The sequence below is a fragment of the Triturus cristatus genome, chromosome 5_1 (genome assembly GCF_964204655.1).
Source record: "Triturus cristatus chromosome 5_1, aTriCri1.1, whole genome shotgun sequence".
Classification (NCBI taxonomy): domain Eukaryota; kingdom Metazoa; phylum Chordata; class Amphibia; order Caudata; family Salamandridae; genus Triturus; species Triturus cristatus.
Window position 1 is genome coordinate 304,150,945 of NC_140587.1, and position 21,593 is coordinate 304,172,537.

Below are 21,593 nucleotides of genomic sequence, written 5' to 3' on the forward strand. Positions count from 1 at the left end.
AATGTTTCTTACATACATTAGAGGTTTACATTACTTTACGTTACATTACTTTACAGTGCCTTCCTTTAGGGCATATGTTATATATGTTAATTGTGTTGTAATAGCCTATGTTTTCATAATTATTGTATCTTATTTACATATTCCTGTTCATGGGATCTATGACAGTCAGTATTTTCATCTTACATGGTACCTGTACGTTGATTTTACATTTTATTGCTGTCATGTATCACATTATTATTCTCATGTGTATTTTCTAAATCCTAATGAGTTTTCCTTACACATCTCTCTTACATTTTGAGAGTGTTTTTCTTGTCTTTAATCTGCACTATCTGTTTTTCTATTGCTGTTTCTGCATTCCATCTCCATACTGGTCTGCCCAACTGTTGTGTTTTGGTGGTGAATTGGAGCGTCAATTCACTTTTTTCTGTGTGTTACGTCATTATTGTTGCGCTATTGTTTTCTTCCTTACTTAGTTAGTATCTCTGCACTTTGTTAGTATCTCCTTATCTTGTTAGTATTTCCTGCTTTTCTTCCTCTCTGCCCTTCCTACACATGATTTTTTTTTTATTTAAATCTGTGTTTTCTCTATTAAAGGGGGAAGATGGGCGTGGGTTACTATTTGTCAATGTATACATGGCCTTCATCTTCTTATGTTCTCATTGCATGTCTACATTATTACGGTATGTTCTTAGTTATATACCTAATGTTATTTTCATGCTGACTTCTTGTGTCTTTCTTTGTAGTGTTGTTATTATGCTCATTTCTTGCTTCTTCTTTTCTATTATTATAGGGGGAAGAAGTATGGTATATGCTTCCAGCTTGCTGCTCAGCCAGTGGATGTGTGTAGACTGTTGTATGAGTGAAGAGGTGATAGAGTGTTGGATGTGTGGGTGGGTGCCAGTTGAGTGTTGGGCTGAGCAGCAATGAGGCTGCTCCTGTTGGGGTTCTTTACTTCCTTTGTTATTTACTTCTTAGTTTATTACTTTGTTTCTTCCTGTACCTTGTCATCTTGCTTAATAAACTACTTGAAGATACCACTTGGATCGGACTATTCTTCCGTTACAACAAACAGTACCTGTAAATATGATACTAGTCAAATAATATGCTAACTTCAGCTTAGTTCACATACGAGTAGCGTCGAAGGGTACTCCCAAGAGCTACATGAATCTAGAAGGTGGCACAATTGACCCATATTTTACTAGAAAATGTGCTTGGCTCAGGGTGAATCTTAATATACTTTATATGGGTATGTCTCTTGTTACACCAAATATATTCATAGTATGACAATGCAAAGTCTGAATAAATGAAGTTTGTAGAAAAATGTAAGGTTCAGTAAATGGATAATAGTTTATATAAAACAGTACCCGGAAATATAATGCTAGTCGAACAATATGCTAACTTCAACTTGTGAATAATAAGTGAACTTCAACCTGCAAACAAGTTGTTACCCGAAAACAGGCTAACTCTAGCACCATACCCCTTCTGAGACCAATAAATAATTTCAAGATTCGCAATCCCACTGCACGCCACACAGTTGGTGCCTATGAACTGGTGTAATTTTCTGTCTATGTATCAGCTTCCACTGATGCAGTCTGTGCTCTACCTGTTGAATGCATGAAAAATAATATTGCACTACTGTGCACAGGCCATGAGTTCCAGTTTTTTTTTCTTTGGATACTATTACCCACAGTCTTTTTGTCACGCTACACAATAAGGACTATTAAAGTACCAATGAAGATTCCAAAGAGAAGATCTGATCGGACAATGGTGCATTGAGCTGGCAAACTGGAGGTTGCCTGCCTGCCAGCTTGTCAAATTATGTTTAAAAAAATCTTTCACTTTACTGAAGCCATGACTTTTGGTTTTTTTAAATGCCTGTTCAAGCGTGGTTCTGTTACTAAGGATCTTCCTCCAATTCGAAGGAGAGAAAACATTATACCAGAAAGACTATAATACAGGAACAGGCTGCAGCAAACGAAGGAGTGTAAAGAACTCTCAATACTTTAATGTTGCCCCATTCCAGGTATTTCGTGAAGCGCTCTAACCAAGTCCTTACCCTGCGGTGGATGAAGGGATAGGCTTCCTGTGCCAGATCTTTCCAGTCTCCTTGCATGCTATGTCTGTGCTCTGCATCTTGGATCTGGCCGATCTCAGAGTCCCGATTGCTTACTCCCTCCCCTACGGTAAGGGAAGCTGCACGCCGCACAAAAGTTGAAAACGGTGTCTCAGCTGCACTCGTGAAGCCCGTAAGGAAAGGTCGGTGGATCCAGGAACAACCTAACGTCTCTGTGAAAGCTGGACAGAGGAGCAAGAATGTAGTGGCAGAACGGTGATCCTGCAGGTCAATGCCTTAAGCTCCAGCAGCTGGTTCACGCACACAGCGTGCCCGCCGCACGCAAAGCTGACAGTTGGTCGGTAACCAGGAAGAGTATCTTGGTTACTAGGAGATTGAAATGCATGCTGGGAAGTACGGTATTTGTAAATAAAGTTTGGAGGGAAAACCCAAACTTGTAGTTTGTGAACGTCGCTGCTGAACAAAAGCGAAATACCCTGCACAGATAACCCAGTTTTGAGGCTTGCAAATAAACGTGTCAAAAGACCTACTGTGCTCTATGTATGCCAAGCGTTTTAGGTAATTTCTTATAAAACCGCCACTGTCACATAAAGGACTTGAAACATTCGTGCCATATTTATTAATTTTAGCGAACACCGTGCCCTGGCAGGGTATAGCTCCCATACTCCGCTTGTGAGTTTCACACGAGGCAGTAATCGTGCGCGTCTTTCCTGTGAAGCCATTCTAAAGTCATCAAACCAATATTAGGCCACACAGTATCAAACGTGTTACAAGAACTGGAGGAAGATACACGCTCCGCCCATTAGACGGCCAGGCAAAGCAAACAAGGAAGTTCCTGAATCTATAACCCGGAAATGGCGTGTGTTGTCGAATTCTGAGTGGACACGTCAGGGGCGCTGTGCGCATGCGCACTGTGCCCGCTGGTGCCAGCCTGGGACAGTATCGGGTGGATGTCTTTTTAGGAGAAGCCGCTCCTTCCCAATTGAGGAGCTGTAGCGGTGCCCGCCCGGGTTGCCGTCATGTCGGACATCGGGGATTGGTTCCGCAGCATCCCTTTGCTGACGCGCTACTGGTTCGCCGCTTCGATCGCAGTGCCGTTAATTGGAAAATTGGGTCTGATCAGCCCGGCCTGGCTGGTGCTGTGGCCCGACGCTTTCCTGCATCGCTTCCACGTGAGTGCGCATCAGAGGCGCTTGTCATCCATGTGACAGCTTGTCTAATTTATTTACTCATTTCTTAGAGACCTGGCCGTAAATACCCGCAACACCAACTTGTTTGACCTGACAGTTTCCCTGGTTTACTGCACTGCTTTCTCCGTACACCTTTTGACGTTCATTTCTCAGCCCTGCTCTGCACTCTGCCCACCTGCGCGTTCTGTCTTGAGTCAGGCATTTACGTAGAAAAGTCACGCTTGATGCCTCTGTATTTTACAGAGTTTCTAAAGTAACTGTGAACGTTGATAGCGGAGTGCATCTGGCTTGCGAGTACTCATTGAGTTTCAGTTCCCTTAATACATTTTCCACTTCAAATAGTCAGTCCCCATTTGTATGAAAATTATGAATGCCAAAGGTGTAATTGTAAGAAGAAGAAAACACAAACTACATGAAATACGGAAAGTCCAATATTTGGGATTTATGAGAGACTACGTTTGAGTAAAACCAAAACACTGTAGCCTGGTTCCTTACTGGTTCGCACCCGAAGCATGAAATGCCTCTGGTGATTTCCTTTTACTATTTTAAGCCTTGGGAGCTGGAGAAGAGCTTCCTCAGCACCCGAGGCTGTGTTTTTTATCTTTCTGTGCAATGATGATCGTCATCTCACAGGGAGTGAAAGTAAAATGAGCCAATGGGTTTTATACTTGCATCGGTGCTCCAGGGCATATCTCAGCCTCCCAGCACCGATTTGGACAGGGGAGGTGTAGCTAGAAAGGAGAGAATCCCCCCTTTTCAATGGTACCACTCCCTCATGAATCCCTTCTTGGAGATCGCAGCAGGAGGACAATCCCCAAGCAGGAATCTACCTATTAGACCCCTGGCACTATTTTTTGAGGGAGCGAGCGACCCTCACGCAGTGGCCTAATGCCTGCCTCCCAGGCCCAAAAGTCTTTATGCCCTCTGCCCACGGGGGGGGGGGGGCAGAAAGCCCACTAGACACCAGGGCTTTTATAGGGAAGTACGTGGGTGGGGATGGCCCACTCAGGCATTAGGCCTAACCCACACCCATCATAAAAAACACAGCAGTAAATTGGAGGTGTTTTCTGCCAATCTCCCCTTGGCGGGGGGCAGAAAACCTGGTAGACCACCAGGGTGTGAGGTTTAAGGAGTGGAGCGGCCCATCACAATTGCCTAGTGCTCTCACTGGCTCAAACATCTCCCCATCCTCAGGGGGCAGATTGGAGGTTGCTACGGAAAGCCAACTTGTCAGAAAGCCATCTAGACACAAGTTTTTTTTTTTTAAATAAGGAAGTTGATGTGTGGGGGCGGCCAACCCAGGCATCAAGCTAGTCCCCATCCCTCCTTAAAAAAACAAAAAAAAAGTGTGCCTTTCTGGCTCCCCTTCTGGGACTGAGTCAAGACAATTATAACACCTGGGAGTGTATTTTTAGGGATGAGCGCCCTCTTTGCAATGGGCTAGTGCTCCTCCAGGCCCAAATGTCTTTCTGCAACCCGAGAGTAGATTGGGGGTTGTTGTGGGGGGTATTGGAAAGCCCGCAAGCCATCAGGGATCTTATATATGTACATAAATGGGTGGGGGGCTGTTGTAATCCCTCTTGGTGTGCCCCGCCACCCCTCTGCCCGTCCACCCCATGGTACAGCCCAGGCAAGAATGTGAGAACATTCCACAGCTGACTGGAACCTGTGATGGTGTTAAGACAGAATAAAGAAGACTCATCTAAATATCACGTGTACCTCGTCTTTGTAACACTGGCGACGAACAACCGTGTGGGGACGGTTCATCATCAGCCCCAATACGTACTCCAGTGACAGCCAGTACTTCACCAATGATACAAAGGGAAGCAGTGAGTACTAATCTTACCTGATCCCAGTAGTGTTTGTCTACAAGGGATGTGTAGTTTTCGCTAGTGTTGAAGCTGTTGAGTGCTAAACGGAGAACAGAGCGGTCTGTGTGGCGTCGTGGAAGTCCTGTCCGAGTGCTGCGTGGGACTTGTTCCTTCAGCTGACAAACGGAGAACTGAGCGGTCTGTGTGGCATTGTGGAAGTCCAGTCACGAGTGCTGCACGAGTGCTGCGGGGGGCCTGTTCCCTCTGATGGAGTGTCTGAACATCCAAGTCTCCGGTGGTGATACGGCTCAGGAGGGGGCGCGTGTTATAGCGCATAACCAAGGTCTCCAGCGGGGAAGCAGAGCACCGGGAGAAGTCGCGTGACCTGAGGGCACTGTTAAGCCCTGTACAAAGAGGTGGCCGGCGTGGGAAGGAGGAGCTCATTGCGAGAGTGTCGCCTACCTCTCCTGCGGTGATGTGCGCTTTGGTGGACGATGGTGGTAGCCGCCTCCAATCCTCCGTCTAGAGAAGATTTACGTGAGGTGAGGTGCAACGGGTTTCAATTGTCTGGAGGCGGTCCCGGGAGTCAAGGCTGAAACGGGTCCTGCCGTTCATGAGGGTTCCTCACAGAGCGGGCTCCCGCGTGTGGGATATTCTGTGGTAGCCGCCTCCTACCCTCCTCTTGGCAAACATCAACGTGAGGTGGATACAGCGAACCCTGAGCTCTGCGCCAAACGTTTCCCACTGATCAAGTTTCCTCACAGAGCGGGTTCGACGTGTGAAAATTATTCGCCAGGCAGCCTTCCGCCTCAGCGCGTCATCGCCTACGGCGGTAAAGCACGCTGAGAGGCGGCCCGAGTGAGGAATTCTTACAGATTAACCCTTCTCTCACTGTTTTTGCTTGAGCCTGCTCCGATTTCCTCGCTGACAGGCACAGCAAGCAAAGCTATTTGGATAATTAACTCTTTGTGGGGACAACATGGAGATCGGTGGGGATGTCCAGCATTAACCTCTTCTGTGCTATACACTGGTCAACCATAATACACTGACTAACACAGCAGTAAATTTTCACAGGGGGTACGTCAGTGACTGGAAGCATCATTCACAACAAGCTTCCTTAGCATATGGTGCTACAGAAAAATAGAGTTTTATTTTTCCTATCTGTTATGGCTATCACAAATATTTCGCAACCACCCCCTTTTCTAAACGAAGTGGGGGAACCAATCTTACCATGGAAGCAGTGGTTTGGACTGCTGGAGTCCTACCTTATTGCAATAGGCGGAGAAAAGTTTTCTTCACTGCGGAAACTGCATACTCTGCTTTATAACCTAGGGATTGAAGGGTGTAAGACATATGACAACATCACAGCAGAAGCGGATGAGGATAGCGATGATGAGGAAAATGTATACTTACTCGCAGTTAATAGACTTGAAAAGCATGTTGGGAAAACTATCAACGTAGTACTAGAGAGACACTAGTTCTTTTCAAGGGTACAAGGGAAACATGAAAAAGTTAAGACATATATTGCGGCTTTGAAGGGTTTGGCTAACACTTGTGAATTTGATGCTTTGCAGGACTCTTTAATTAGAGATCAGTTTGTAAGGTGCACCAACACCACCAAAATACAAGAAAGGCTCCTAGTTGCTAATCCAGATCTTAAGCAAGCTATTGATATTGCGGTGGGTATTGAACACACTGCAGATTGCATGGTAGCCATGAAGGGAGAGGGGGAGAAAAGGGCTGAGGTAAACTCAATAAGCAAACAAGAAGTCACCAAGGAGAACAAGAATAAGGGACCCAGGGTTCTTCCCACAGGGGCTACACTTAAGTGTTACAGGTGTGGCAGCCCTAGCCATTTGGCCAATTATGCAGGGTGTCAAGCTAGATCAGTCACCTGTCACAAATGCGGGAGGAGGGGTCACTTGGCCAGATTCTGTAGAGATCACCAACCTAAAGCGGTTCTGACTATTGAGCAAGAACCTCCCCAAGAAACCAAACTGGTGTTCCAGTTACAAAACGACTGTAAGATAAATGATTCCTTGTCTTGTACCATCACCTTGGACAAAAGAGAGGTGACTGTGTTTGCCGATTCTTGCTCACCCTATACTCTGGTGGAAGCTGAGATGTTTACTAAGATGTTTTCCTCGTGGCAACAGAGCATGCAGCCTCCCGACATACATCCCGGGGGTTACAATGGGGACCCCATACCCTTGATTGGCATGACAACCATGAATGTAGGGTTCAAAGGCAGGAGTACAGTGGGAAAGATTTACATCACGCAGAAAGGATCCAACTTGTTAGGGTGGAAGCACCAAAGGGAACTGGGTATCGAGTTAGACCCCAATAGCCCTGACCAGGTGCTCCTGGTGGGCCTGTCTGTGGGGGGTACTGAGGTTTGTGATGATTTCCCTAGAGTCTTTACTAATGAGCTGGGCCTACTAAAGAACTACCAAAACTCCATCAAGCTACAAAACAATACCAAACCAGTAGCCCACAGAGTTAGGCCAATACCACACTTGATGCAAACACCCCTGCAGGCCGAGTTAAACAAACTTTTGTCACAAGGGGTTATCAAACCCATAGAAAGCTCACAGTGGTTGGCCCCAATCGTCCTTACAACCACAACGTCTAGCAAGGAAGTCAAACTATGTGTGGACCTTAGAGACTTAAACAGTAATATATGGGTGGATAGGCACCCATTGCCACGCATACAAGAGGTTCTTGCCCTAATCAAGGGGGCTAGTTGTTTCAGTGTATTGGACCGCTCGTCTGCCTACCACCAGGTAGAACTGCACCCAGACTCCTGCCATTTAACCTCATTCATAACTCCTCTGGGGGCCTTCCAGTACATCCGCATGCCCTTCAGGTTGGCATCAGCAGCCGCTGCCTTCCAGAGGATCATGCAACATGTACTGAAGGACCTCCCTAGTACTATGTGCTTCCAGGATGATATCATCATTTACGGGAAAGACCTGGAGGAACATAATACCATCTTGAGGAGAGTGTTGACCAAATTGGAAGCAGCAGGTTTGACATTAAAGAAGAAGTGCTGCATAGGGGTAGGATCTGTAGAGTACCTGGGTCATACAATTTCTGAAGATGGTATAAAACCAAAAGTAGACCTGGTAGAGGCCTTTCAAGGGACAGCCGCTCCAGCGTGTGTGGAAGACTTGAAATCATTCTTAGGGCTATCTGAATACTATGCTAAGTTTGTGAGAAATTATGCAAGTATTGTGGAGCCTTTGAGGTCTTTACTCAAAACAAGGACCCCTTTTGTATGGAATGAGAAATGTCAAGCGGCGTTCATCACAGTGAAGGAGAGCATTGCCTCCGCCTCATCGTTGGGCAGATTCGATCCCACCAAACCCACTGTCCTGTGCACTGACGCAAGTAATAAGGGGTTGGGGGCCAGCCTCGCCCAGATTGTCAATGGCAAGGAACAAATGGTTGCCTTTGCTTCGTGCGCCCTTGAAGGGACAGAAGTAAACTACTCCGTGGTGGAAAAGGAAGCGCTGGCATGCGCATGGGCCATCAAACATTTCCGTTTTTTCCTGTGGGGCATTCCCTTCACTGTGAGGACTGACCACAAACCCCTCATGTATGCTTTCACAACTAAAGGGTCTGTAAAAGCCACACCACGGATCGCAAGGTGGATTTTGGGACTTATTAAAAAATTTAAAAAATGTGGTAGCAGATTTCCTGTCTCGCTCACCTACTGATGCAAATGATTGTGCAACTCTAGCTGAAGAAGAGGAAAAGATCCTAAAGCTGTCTTGCCTAAGCAAATAGGAATGGGATGAGTGCTTACGCAATGACAAGGAGATGCAAACCCTAAAAAACCTCATTGGCAAGGAAATCCCCCGTCTTGGTGCCTGACAGTCCCTGGTCTAAGCTAGCTCTTGATATAATTGGTCCCTCAACCTCAAGAGCTTGAAGGAACTGTTCATACTGGTCATGGTGGATTACCATACGAGGTGGGTGGTTTATAAATGTGTCCACCAAATAGACACAAAGGTACTCATAAGCTTCCTGAAGGATGTGTTCTTTGAGGAAGGCATCCTGGATATCCTTGTCACCGATAACTGGGTGCAGTTTACCTCAGAAAACATGAGGGAATTCCTAACTGACATGGGTATCGCCCACCACAAAACTGCCCTCTATTGTCCCCATGCCAATGGGTTAGTGGAACGCATGAACCGCCTGGTAAAAGAGTGCATACAGCGCGCAGAGATATTCGGTATCTCGGCAGAAGACACATTGCAAGAAACACACTGGGCCTATCGTACGACTCCCAACCTAGTCGCAGGGGTATCTCCTTTTAGCTCATTAAAAGGGAGGGTTCCTAAAACCAGACTCTTACCGCCTTTAAAAAGGCAGAATACGTGTCATGTAAATCGTGAAGAGATTGGTAAGCGAGTGACCGATCACCAAGCCAAGTATAAAGCCAGATATGATGTAAACAAACATGTAAAAGCTGGCATGGTCAGGGAATGCGATTGGGTCCGGGTGGACCTTCCCAAACCACGCAGAAGGGAGGTTCCAAGGTTCTCTGAACCCATGAAGGTAACCAAAGTGGGAAGAAATGTTGTCCAGCTGGCCAACAGACAAACATGGAGCATGGGCAGGATTGTCCCTTACAGGGAGTGTATGTCCCTCAAGTAGAGGCGCAAATGTGTAGTGCCACTAGTGTGGCCCCAAGGAAGTCATTAAGGCCTACATTTGCAACCAGGTGGACAAAACATTACTGTGTCACATGAGAACTCTGTGGTTATCTATTGCCAGATAATTATTAAGACCTTTGTTATATATGTGGTCCCTCCGACCTGGTTTGGTGTAATAATTATGACCTGAAAGCAGTACTGTTACTGCCCTGCACCCCGGTCGGTCCTTCCCTTCCCTTCGTAAGGAGATGTGTTGTAATCCTTCTTGGTATGCCCCGCCACCCCTCTGCCCTTCCACCCCATGGTACAGCCCAGGCAAGAATGTGAGAACATTCCACAGCTGACTCCAGCTGACTGGAACCTGTGATGGTGCTAAGACGAAATAAAGAAGACTCTTCTAAATATCACGTGTACCTTGTCTTTGTAACCGGGGCCCATTTAGGCATTGAGATAGCGCCCCCCTCTCCTCCGTAACACCATCAGTCTTGTGCAGATTGGATGTGTTGCAGGGATCCCATAAAGTCTTCTTACCCACAATGCCCTGCAAACATCGCCAAAATTGCACATTTACATTGCTTTTCTGGCAGTAAACTTCCAGAATAATCAGGAATCTACTTATCCTAGTGCCCCCGACAGGCACAAATCAAACCAGGGTGAATGAGTTGCACTGCAAGACTCCATTTGGCCTTGATTTGATACATGCTTGCTGCATGCACTAGGCCCAGCCATAGAAATGAGATAGCATTTTTATCGTGACAAGTTGGAGAACTCCGCATGGTAGGTATTTTGTGAATTCCTGCTCATTCCAGATGTTTACATCAGAGAAATGCAAGGGAAATGTGCACATTTAGGCATAGTTTGAAGTTTAAAGGGCATTTTGGGTAAGAAAGCGGCGTGTGATCCATGCGAGGCATACCACCCTGGACTTCCCTGGGTTTCTTCTTTTCAGAAATGTCTAGGTTTGGTATGGAGGATGTCCATCTTGCCTCTAGATGTATACTGCCAAGTAAGTATTGTTCTCTAAGAGGCATCTTCATCTGCGATGCCACTTGTTGTTATTGCCCAAGAAACAGATGCCCTAGATGGTTCCCCCAAAAGGGGTCCCAGGATGTATCAGTTTTGTGTTGGAAAAAACGCTTGGGCTACATTCCTTGTCCTGGGTGAATGGCTGGTTCCTCAAGCCTGCTTCCCCTCCATCAGGATTAGCTAGTCCCTTGTTCATCGAGCCGCAAAATGTCGTCTACACTGTTGGCTTTTGTGATTAAGGTGTTTGTCCTGTGATCTGTGTTTTTGCGCAGACATTGCCAGGCCTACGTTATTCCAAGGTGGGCCTGAGGATGTACCCAGATGATTAGTTGGAGTTGGTCTTGTTCTGATCCCCTTAGCTTGCAGCGAATTAACAGCGGGGGTGGCTCTTCTTCATAGGGCGAGTCTGAACCCTGCACGATGCCTAGTCTGAGTGCCCTAGTTGGTCCATAAGGATCACCATTTGTCATTGGGGGTCGCAAGGCCGGGAGCTTGCACAGCCTAGGGTTGAGTCGGTTGATGCGTAAGTGTGAAGATGGTCCTTAAGGCCTTTTCATCGGGTAGAAGGTGGCGGCCATTCTGTTCCGCGTGGCCGTTGAATTGGTTGTCCTGGTGCCTATTTTGTCAGCTCTGTTACCTTCTGTTGGGGGGGCCCGACATTGGGCTTTTTTTCAAACATTGGACACAGCCTAGGAGTCAGCCCAGAGATGTTTGGTGGTTGAGCTTCTTCAACGTGTTATTAGTGCGGACTCTCTCCCTGGTTGTTAGTGCACCCATTCTCGGTGTCTGCTTTTTTTCCTGCTTCTTGCGTTTTATGCAGGCATTTCTTTGCTTTCCGAGTAAGGGGGTTTGTTGCAATAGGTGAGGCTTCCGCCTCCTCATAGGTCTCTGCTGTACTACCTATGTTGAAGACTCAGTCGCTGTCAGTTGCTGCTTTATTATCGTAGAGAGCCACAGTTGGATTGGTGGCCGAAAGGTGTTGGTGTGGTTGATTTTGCACTGGTTCCTCACTGCCAGTTTTTGTAAATGAGGGGACTTTTGAGATGATATCCAATGGCAGGCCTCCCATGTCTGCTTTGTGGATGCCACCATGGTTAGCCCCTGTGCTGTATGGACAAAATTGCCTCTCGTTTGTAGCTTTCAGTTTGGTGACTAAAGGGGTTCGAATCGATGTAAGCAAACCTATTTGTCCTCAGTGTTGGGACATGAACAGACTGTGGGCAGCTTCACACATTTGTTTGTTTCGTAAAGCGTGTCAACTTTTCTTGCCATATTCGCCATGGCCAGGGTCATTACTTGAAGAGTTTCCATCTGAATTTCTAGCTTTTGTGATTGCAACGTGAGGGCGTTTGTAGCCAGTGTCAAAGAGGCATGATGGACCTGAGCAGATCATCCTGCGCGTCGGAAAGTTCAAAAGGCGGAACAACTGGTGATGTTCGGAAATACATGTAAAGAATCATTCAATTGTGTCTGAGGGTGGTTTTAAGACCAGCTAGAGCCCCCCCTTTGGGGAGGCCTTCCTAATTGTGTGGCTCCTTTTGACTCCATTTCTGCGGAGACCACGGCATCTGAGTATGCTGCCAACCTATTTCTGTCCTCGTCTTTCTGATCCAAGGGTGGGTGATGGACTTGTGCCGTGGTTAGCTCCCTGCATCCTACTGGATTTTGCAGTAGGCTCTGAATGATTCAGAAATGCACTGGCTCCATCCTTCCTCAGCTGTAGTGATGGGTAGGAATCCGTTGTGGTTAAAGATAATTCAGTGATTGAGATTGTCCCGTTGATATCGCCAAACATTTGACAGGAGCTGGATTTTTTTCTTCCCTACGGGTGAGTGCCCTCCACTAACGGCCTTACTGCCATCTGTATGGTTGTTGATAGGGCTTCATAAGAGTAGAGCTGCTCAATGCTCCCCACAGAGTTTGAATCCCTGCTCGTTTCCTTGAAGTAGACCCTTATCTCCCTGTCCTTAGCTCTGCTCCAAGGTTCAGCCTGACTTGACTCGATGCCGCTCCTAGCGCTCCACATCCGGCCGGTGTTGATGCAAGGATAGGGGAATTATGCACTGGGCGTTGCATCAGTCTTGCTTTTACTTTTTTCTTTACTCCCGTCTTCTGGGACCCCTTACTTTGCATTCAAAGAGGCCTCTTATAGAGGAAAATTTGTGAGGAGAGTTTCCAGAAGCTAAAAGGGCACAATCTAGCGGTCCTGCTGGCCTTGAGCTTCTTTAGGGCGCTGGTAGTTCCAGCCTTAATTTTCTTTGGTTGGAGGGTGAGTTGAGTGTATAAATTGTGCCTGATGCCTGTGCCAATATCTTGTAGCATTGGCCGGCAGTTCAGCTTGATGTTAGCTGTTGATCTCTCTATCTTGATTCTTGTCAGAGCTCTTGTCAAAGGTCTCCTGGAAGATGGTGTGTCAATTGTTTGAGTTGCTTGCAGGGGGCCACTGTTTTTACTCCTTGTGAGTTTGTGTCAAGTGAGCTCATGAAGGGGGTGAAGAGAGCCGGAGTGACCGACTATCACTTTCACGCTGCCAACTTATCCTATAGTCGATTGGAGACTGTAGGGAGCCTCCACACCACCTGGAGCAACTGGTGAAAGGGGAGAGGCATGAGAACGCCTGGTCTTGACTGGTTGAGGCTTATCCGATAGCTGGTTGTAGACTGTGGGGCGCCTCTGCTACATCCGGAAGCAACTGGTGGAAAGGGAGGAGCAAGAGCATGCCTGGACTGGACTCTTTGAGGAGGGAGGCTTGGCCTGGACTAGTTGGAGTGGGGGGGGGGGGGGGAGGCACAGCCAACGCTTCCTCAGAGCACCCTGTACCTTTCTTTCTTTCCTGAGCCCCTCTCTGAGCCTTATGGCCATTCCCTGATAGCCAATTCCGTCAGTTCCTCCGTTGGATGGCCTGTATTCTGCATGGTGTTTGGGGTAACAGAGGAGGCTGAGTACACAATTTAAGAGTAGCTCAAGCTGATCCAGTGATCCCCCAAGGTGTGCTAATGTGGCAGTTGTGGGATTTTAAGATGCACCACCCCTAAGGTGGACACTTCTGCCACCAAGCGCTAACTTCCTCTAACCACTGAAGCCTATGGTTCCCAAACCGTGCGCCATGGGTCCCTGGGGAGCCATCAAACCTAACCAGGGGAGCCACGCACCAAGCACTTTAATGCATTTAATGTTGAAGGGTCTGTTGGTTTCAGTTAAACTAATTAGACTTAAACGCATGATGTTGATGATTTGTAAGTGACTTGCCTGAAGCTGTAAATGTAGTGCTTAATTGATGGCATGTCAAAGGAGATGTCCTCCATATTTCACTAGATCCCCACGTTCCAACACTCCCAAATCAAGCGGAAGATGCCTGAATTATTTTGTTAGACTCGTTAATAGTTCAGTTTTTTTCCAAATGCATTTTACACCAATGTAAGTTATCAGGAAAGTACAGTTGTCCTGTCTATTAAACACACTAAGTATCATTAAGTATTGACATTTGTACTTGAATCATAGGTACTTCCAGTACACATTTCTTTCAGTACACACACATTTCCAGACAGGCCTGCTCTCTCCTTGAGTACAGGGAAGTAAAACACCATACAAAGCATAATGGAAGCAAGAAAGAGGGACGTTAAAAAAAATAATCAGAGGACTTTATTTTACTTGCATTGATTTGGAGCCAATTTTAGGGAGGAGACAGCAAAAATAAAGCTGTATGTGGTTTAAAAAATCGTGAGTCACCCTGCTGAGACAGGTGTGTTGGCACATATGACATGGGTAGAAATGGAAGTGCAAGCAAATATTCTTCAAGCGCAGAAACTCTGGCAATGGGGCCTACATGCATAGGAGTGTTATCTAGCATAGTCAGTGTGATAAAAAGATGTGAGATGTTACTCTAAAAAAGGCATGGGGAAAGAAGTGTGACTAGGAATTTTTTTATTAAATGCACTGCCTTAGTGATACGACATACCCTGCGTATGTGATTATACTACCGTCATCAGCTTCATCCCAATTATTTTCAGGGAGAAAAATGCAAGTACTCCAGATGCCGGGCTTACATCCACTCTACCCTCCCAAAAAAAAGTAACAGTGGGAAGTCACGGTCAATGGCCAATGGGTCAAGGGGGCCACGGGTCGAAAACATTTGGGAACCACTGCACTTAAGCCCTTTTGTGTTCACACTGATGGTCACACTGGGATGCTTGGAGTTGGCGTCTGGGTGCCCCTCACCTGCCCTTCGCCTGGTCTCTACCTGTCTCGCCTCAGCCTTCTGAGGGCCATGTGTCACTGTGTTGGACAAGGCCTAACAATTGAGCCATAAATGTGGGGTGTTCCAGCGTCCTGAGGGCCAGCCCCGCAGCATACCATGTGCAAGTGGCGACAAATAGCAATAAGCCAGAAACGGGGCCTCAGCAAGGCACAGGTGGGTGCGCAGACGAGGGGGACAAAGCGAGGCAACAGTCTGATGAAGGAGTGGAGAGGTAGGGAAAGTAAGGGAATTTTGCCAAGATCACCAAATTGTGCCAGATGCCTTGATGTGGTATTTCCACTTGTCTGACTTGCTTCAGACTCTGGTTTGCAGCGTGGTGCAGAAGCAAATATGGAGCAGAAATGGCCCTGTTGGTACAGGCCCCCAGACTGGGGCCAGACTGGGAACCAGTCGGCCGAGCAGACCAAAGCAGGATGGCCACTACAAGCGGCCAGACAGAAGCGGGGAGCGGAGCAGCAGAGCTGCAACCTTGCCTTACAGGAACGCGCAGGACCTCGGAGCACAGCGTGTGACATCACCACGCAAAAGCCGAAAGACAGAGTACAGTAGAAGACATACATATTTTTCTTTCACAAAAAGAATTCAGTAAAGGGCAATAAGTCATCTCACTTCATTGCAAATTATGGTATTCTACCCTTTCACAAGGAACACATTCACACACAAAGTACTCCCCTTCAGTGCTAGTGTCTACTATGACGATGTGAAGTTTCCTTTTTTAGATCGGGATAATATTTTTGCTTTTAGACAGTTTTTTAATATATTTTTATATTGAAGATGGTCCAGCAGCCAACAATAAAGCATTGACAAAGCCAAAAGACTGTCAGCGAGGACAGGTGGATTCTTCCAGGAGGGAACTATTATAGATCGTTGTATTCAAAACCTGCCCGGCCTCCACTGTCAGGCCCTACTGGACACTTGATAACTGTCTGGCATGCTGCTAACAGGTCGCTAGGTTGGGAGGGTAAACTGACGTTGGCCACCCCCTTATGGGATTCTGCGCAGCTGGGAAACCTGTGGACGACGAAGGGATTTGATACGTGGGATGTGATCGACATCTCTCGTGTCCAAGACCTGTGGGAGAAGGGAGACATAAAAACGTTCGCCGCCCTCCAGGGTCAACATGAACTGGCCGACTCAGAGCATTTTTGTTATACACAGGTACGACACGCCCTACGTTCAGTCTTTCCTATGGGTTCCCCACCCCCACCCCATTGGGAAGTAGGTTATTAGATGGACACCTCCCGGAGGAGACCATTTCACTGATTTATAACAAATTAATTTATAATATGGATTAAACTCTGGCACTGCTACGACAAAAGTGGGTGGAGGACGGCATTGAGCTGGATGACGAAGACTGGCAGGAAGCTGTGTCATCTTCCAGAGTGGTGGCGATCCCAGCAAGACTGCGACTGGTTCAACTTAAAATCCTACACAGGATATATATGACGGGGCCTAGATTGATGCAAATGGGAAGGGCACTCACCGGGGACTGTTGTAGGCGCTGTGACCAAATGGGCACTTTTCTGCACATTATCTGGGAGTGCCTGCTCGTCCAGTCCTACTGGAGGGAGATACATGGAGTGGTGGGGGCGGTCCTGGGGTTGCCTCTACTCCTGGAAGCGCGTAGATGTTTATTAAACATAGGGGAACCAACTGACCTGAACACACACCAAACACAATGGGTCACGCTGGGATTTATGGTGTCAAAAAGGAACATAGCCCAGGCTCGGGGGGGCTACAGCTCCTCCTACGTTGGGAATGTGGAAGTCAAATATGGACTGGTGCATGTTCCGTGAAAAGACAGTATATGTTGCTCGGGGCTGCCCCAAGAAGTGGTCCCGGATATGGGGGCACTGGAACTCGTATAGAGGGGACATTTGTACTCCACCTCAGTTGCTTGCACTTGAGGAATTGCCTTCTCCTTGAGTTGTCCCAACTGTGTACAATGTGCATAATTGTCAGATTTTGCCACACCTGATCAGAGATTGTATCGCCCCAATGATTATTTGTAAGTCAATGATTGTTAATAAAAAAGAGTTAAAAAAAAAAAAAGACTGTCAGTGAATGCCACACCCATTGGCCTTGCCAGTGCTTGTTTCATAGTTGTCACCGCAAATGATAAACAGTTTGGGCTTCTTGTAGGCATATCTTAAAAAAATAAATAACCTAGGTGGGTTCAATAGCCACGACTTCAGACCCACTGATCATCTGAAGCCCTGTGGATAGACATGATTTACAATTTATGCTACAAATAAAGTAGGTGAATTGACACAGGACCCCTCACTCAAAATAATGGTGATTGGCTCTTGACTTGTATTCAGGTTGATTTGATGCTTTTTATTAATAAGTGGAATCTTTCGAGGTTCTTTGATTTGTGTTAAACCAGTGCGCATTATGGAGCTTAATGCCAGAGACAAGTACTGTTTAATCTAATTTTCTCGAGCGTGCACACACTGTTTATATGCAGTCCGCTAATGCCCTTGCTGCTGCTTAGGTCGTAAGTTCTTGGCTCATTTTACCTGTTAAGGCATCTATGAGATCAAATAAATAAAAATTGGCAGGCAACCCAAAAATACATTTTGTCAGTTGACATGAGTTGGTGATCCATCTAAATGAGGACTGAAAACAATCAAGTAGTGACGGAGGTGAAAATAAAATCTATGCGTACCACTCTATTGTCTTTGCCAGCACAGAATCCTGTCCAACTAGGGCAGAATGGATATAAAACGTAAATCTTAGAAACCGGATAAGATTAGCCTTCCAAAGTTAATAATTACCAATAGTTTTGTGGGCCTGCGCAAGTAATTGTGCCACCCACACCAGTAGCCTTAAAGAGAGATCTCGGGCCTGCCACTGCAGTGTCGGCGCGCAGTTTGTTAAACTGCCTTGTTGTCCTGACAAGTGCACCCATTGCCAGGCCTTACCCTTCCCTTTTTATGCACATCAGACACCCCTTTGGTCGGCCCAAGGTACCCCCATGGACAGGGTGCAGTGTATGTGAAAGGTAGGACATGTACTAAGGTGTGTACCATGTCCTGACAGTGAAATACTCTCCATTTCGTTTTTCACTGTTGCAAGGCCATCTTGCCTATAGGACAGAATGGGAGAGGCTGTGTCATATGTTCCCAGCCTATCTTCCCATAGGCTTAAGATGGAGAGACGAAGTTTAGTGTGCCTGAACTCACAATTTAATAATACATCTTTTGGTGAAGGTGGTTTTTGAATTGCGTGTTTAGAAACCACACTTTTAGGAGTGGCTGGTTTTGAATTCTAACAATTCTGTGTGTCTCTGCCTAGTTGTGGATTAACTGTCCAGATTTGAATGTGATAGGATCTGGGAAATGTCCTGACCCAGGGGAGGAGGTGAGACAGCCACGGCTGACCTGCATCTGGAGTGTAGGGGGGAGGAGTAGCCCCTGGAGGTGAAGAGGCCTGGGCTGCCGCCATAAAACAATGGCTCCATCTCCTGCTGAGTGATTGAGGACCCGGACCACCACTGTTAAAGGAAGAAGGTGTCACTGGCAGGGAGCCACCCAGAACTGGTTTGGACAGGGGTCAGTGCCCCCTGAACACAAAGACTTTAAAGACATTTAGGGATATAAACTATGAGAGCTGAAACCCCTGAACGTTGGACTAATCAAGACTGAAAAGGATTGAAACTACTTTGTGGTCAAAAGAAACCTCTGCCAAGGAAGAAACAGCTGAAGAGACTGAAGGAAAGTACTGACTCTTCCTGTGTGTTCTGGGTCTGGCCTGCAGTTTGCTGATTTAAACAAGGAGAGGCTAAGGGACTTTGCTGTGTGCTGGGTCCCCCTGCTTGAAAGGACTTTACTGTGTGCTGTGTCCTGAAGTAACTTGTCCCCAAGGGCCCGAGGAGAGCTGGCTCCCTGTTGTGGAAACTCAGGAACATAAAAGTTTCCAGGTGTGTCTCAGCGAAGCTGTGTGCGTGTGCTTTTTGCAGCCTGAGACCTTCGTAAGAACTCCCCCGTGATCGTGTACACCCAGAGTCCAAGTGAGTCTCAGCGATGCTGTGTGCGTGTGTTTCGTGTAGCCTGAGACCTACGTGAGGATTGCCCTGTGACCGTGTACACCCGGAGCTTAAGTGAGTCTCGGTGACGCTGCATGCGTGTGCCTGTTGCAGCCTTAGACCTTCGTCATTGCCAACGGCCCTACCGGCATCCCCAGAGGGTCCGTGCCGCCGGCCCGAGCCTGCTTTCACCAAGGAGGGACCTCAAACCATCCCTGTCGGGGGGGGGGGGGGGGGGGAGGGAGATCCACTGCCCAAGATCAACGAAGTCGCACCGGAGGCCCAAGTCGCGAGGAGAGTGAGATTGCACCCCCCAGGTAAGGCTTAGCAGACGTGCGTGTGTCGCCGCCTGGGGCGTGGTGCGGGCTACGAGAGAAACACTCCTCTTGGCCTTTCCCATCTTTGCAGCGCGAGCCTCCGCTCAAGTCCGTATTGCAGCCCGTACGTGCCAGGGGGTGGCAGTACCGGAGTCGGAGTGGGGAACTGCTCTTTGTTTTCCATCCTAACAGTGTTGGGGGCATGTTTTTGCAGTAGCTGACGGCAAGTCAGTAAGAGTGGCATAGAGACCGTCCAGAGCACCGCGATCGGTGTCGAAGTATCTTATTGTTGCATTACGAAGGGCCTGATTGTTGCATTACGAATTGCATTGTTTTTGTATTACGAACTGCCTCATTGGTGCATTACAAATTGCCTTATTCTTGCATTGCGAACTGCATAATATTGCATTAGGACTGCATTAGATCATCGAAAACGACTCATTAATACTGCAAGAACCTACCAGTGCTGGCTGGCCTAATAACCGGCAAGGTGAAATACTACAAATAGGCATATTTTGTTTTTTTATCGTGTGGTCTCATCGTATATCTTTTTTATTTAAACATATAATTGTTTTTTATGAAACTCGTGTGGAGTCCCTTTGTGGTGTTATCACTGTGTTACTGAGAGCGTGGTTGCAAATACTTTGCACATTTGCCTTGGAGATAAGCCTGGCTGCTCGTGCCAAGCTACCGAGGGGGTGAGCAGGGGCTATCTGAGAAGGTGTCCTTCCTTTCCCCGACTTGGAAGCAAGGGTCCCTATTTGGCCTAAGATACCTACCTCAGCCAACTAGAGACCCCCAGTTCTAACAGCTTACATTCCCAGCCTGTCTGGCTATTCTAGAACTGATGCTGGCTACTACCCTGTATTATGTTGTAGGAAACCAGTATTACTGTTAAAAGTCAGTGCTTCCTTTGAGTGCATTACAAACTGTCCCTTAAGAAGAGTGTACCATACACATTGTGATTTCTGCTTACTTGGTGGCACCAGTTGTCAAATCAAAAGATTAAACCATGACTTGAATTAGGCATTGTTGGAAATGGGGGTGTCTAGTTGGCAGAGGTAGGTACCTTTGTCCAAATAGGGACCCTTGCTTCTAGTAGGGGTCAGGGGGATATACACTGCTCACCCCCTGGGTAGCTTGGCACGAGCAGACCGACTTATCCCAAAGGCAATGTGTAAAATATTTGTACTCAAAACACACAGTAAAACAGGGATAACACCACAAATGGACACCACACCAATTTAGAAAAATAAATTATCTTTATCTAAACTAAACAAGACTAAAACGACAAAAACCCAAAATATATGTAATAAGAATATCGCATTAAAAAGGTTTCAAGCAACTGGGTCCATAGAAAACTATGGATGCATGATTTCTCACAAAGTACCTGTAGATGCGCCAAAATTCACAAGGCCAAAAAGCCGCAGAGATGGTTAGCGTCGAGAAACAAAGAGATGCGTTCGTTCCTGAGAGCATGTGGAGGCGATGCGACAGTTCTGCTGCACGCAGGATAAGTGATGCGTCGAATCCTATCTGTAAGGGGAAGTGATGCGTCGATTCCAAGACGATTCTGGTCCGCGGGTGATACATTGGGAAAACTTGCCACACAGGTGCGATGTGTGGAAATCCTGTATGTGGTCTCAAGCAGCGCTGCGTTGGTTACTTTAGACGCGATCCCTTGATGCATTGATTCAGGCAGGCGCTGCGTTGGTTTCGGCAGCGGCACAGGGATGCGTGGAGATTCTCGCACAGCGGTGCTGCGTCGGATAAACAGCCGCAAGAAGAGCGATGCATCGATTTCTTCAGTTCTTCTTTTCTTTCAGCTACCAAACAGGAACAAACTCCAGAGGCCCAGAAATGGAACAGGCACCTTCTGGCAGGTCAGAACCCTTCGCAACAAATTTCAGGGGGTCTTTGTGTCCCTGAAACTTCAAAACAGGAGACCAGCACACACAGGCCCTTGGAGATCTTCTTCAAACAGGTTAAAATCAAAGTTTCAGTCTTTGTCCTTTCCTTGGTAGAAACAGCAACTGCTGGCCAACCCCACACAGCAAAGGGGCCCTCACAGCTCTTCAGCTCGGCATAGGTTCCTCTTGAGTACAGAAGTGTTTGTGCAAGGGAGACAGGCCCTATTCAGGTGCAAGGTAATCTCGTCCCATTACTCTAAATGCAGCCAAGCACCATTCAGCTTAGCTCTGAGTCATCCAGGAAGGGCCAGGCACACCT

The 21,593-nt window shown here is 47.1% G+C and overlaps 2 protein-coding genes across 3 annotated transcripts in view; one reads left to right on the forward strand and one right to left on the reverse strand.

The window, feature by feature from the left end:
• The window catches only part of TBC1D31 (TBC1 domain family member 31), an 834,080-nt gene extending 831,670 nt beyond the window's left edge, over positions 1-2,410 (reverse strand). Inside the window, exon 1 of one of the 2 annotated variants that reach the window (XM_085605032.1) lies at positions 2,057-2,410. In XM_085605032.1, the coding sequence (XP_085461158.1) occupies positions 2,057-2,133 (77 nt within the window). In that variant the 5' untranslated portion in view covers positions 2,134-2,410. The remainder of the gene's footprint in view (positions 1-2,056) is intronic. The other variant, XM_085605033.1, reaches the window with a different exon arrangement.
• Positions 2,411-2,949: 539 nt separating this feature from the next.
• Positions 2,950-21,593, forward strand: part of DERL1 (derlin 1) — a 57,508-nt gene continuing 38,864 nt past the window's right edge. The window contains exon 1 of the mRNA XM_085605034.1: positions 2,950-3,246. Coding sequence (XP_085461160.1) covers positions 3,094-3,246 — 153 coding nt within the window. The 5' untranslated portion in view covers positions 2,950-3,093. The remainder of the gene's footprint in view (positions 3,247-21,593) is intronic.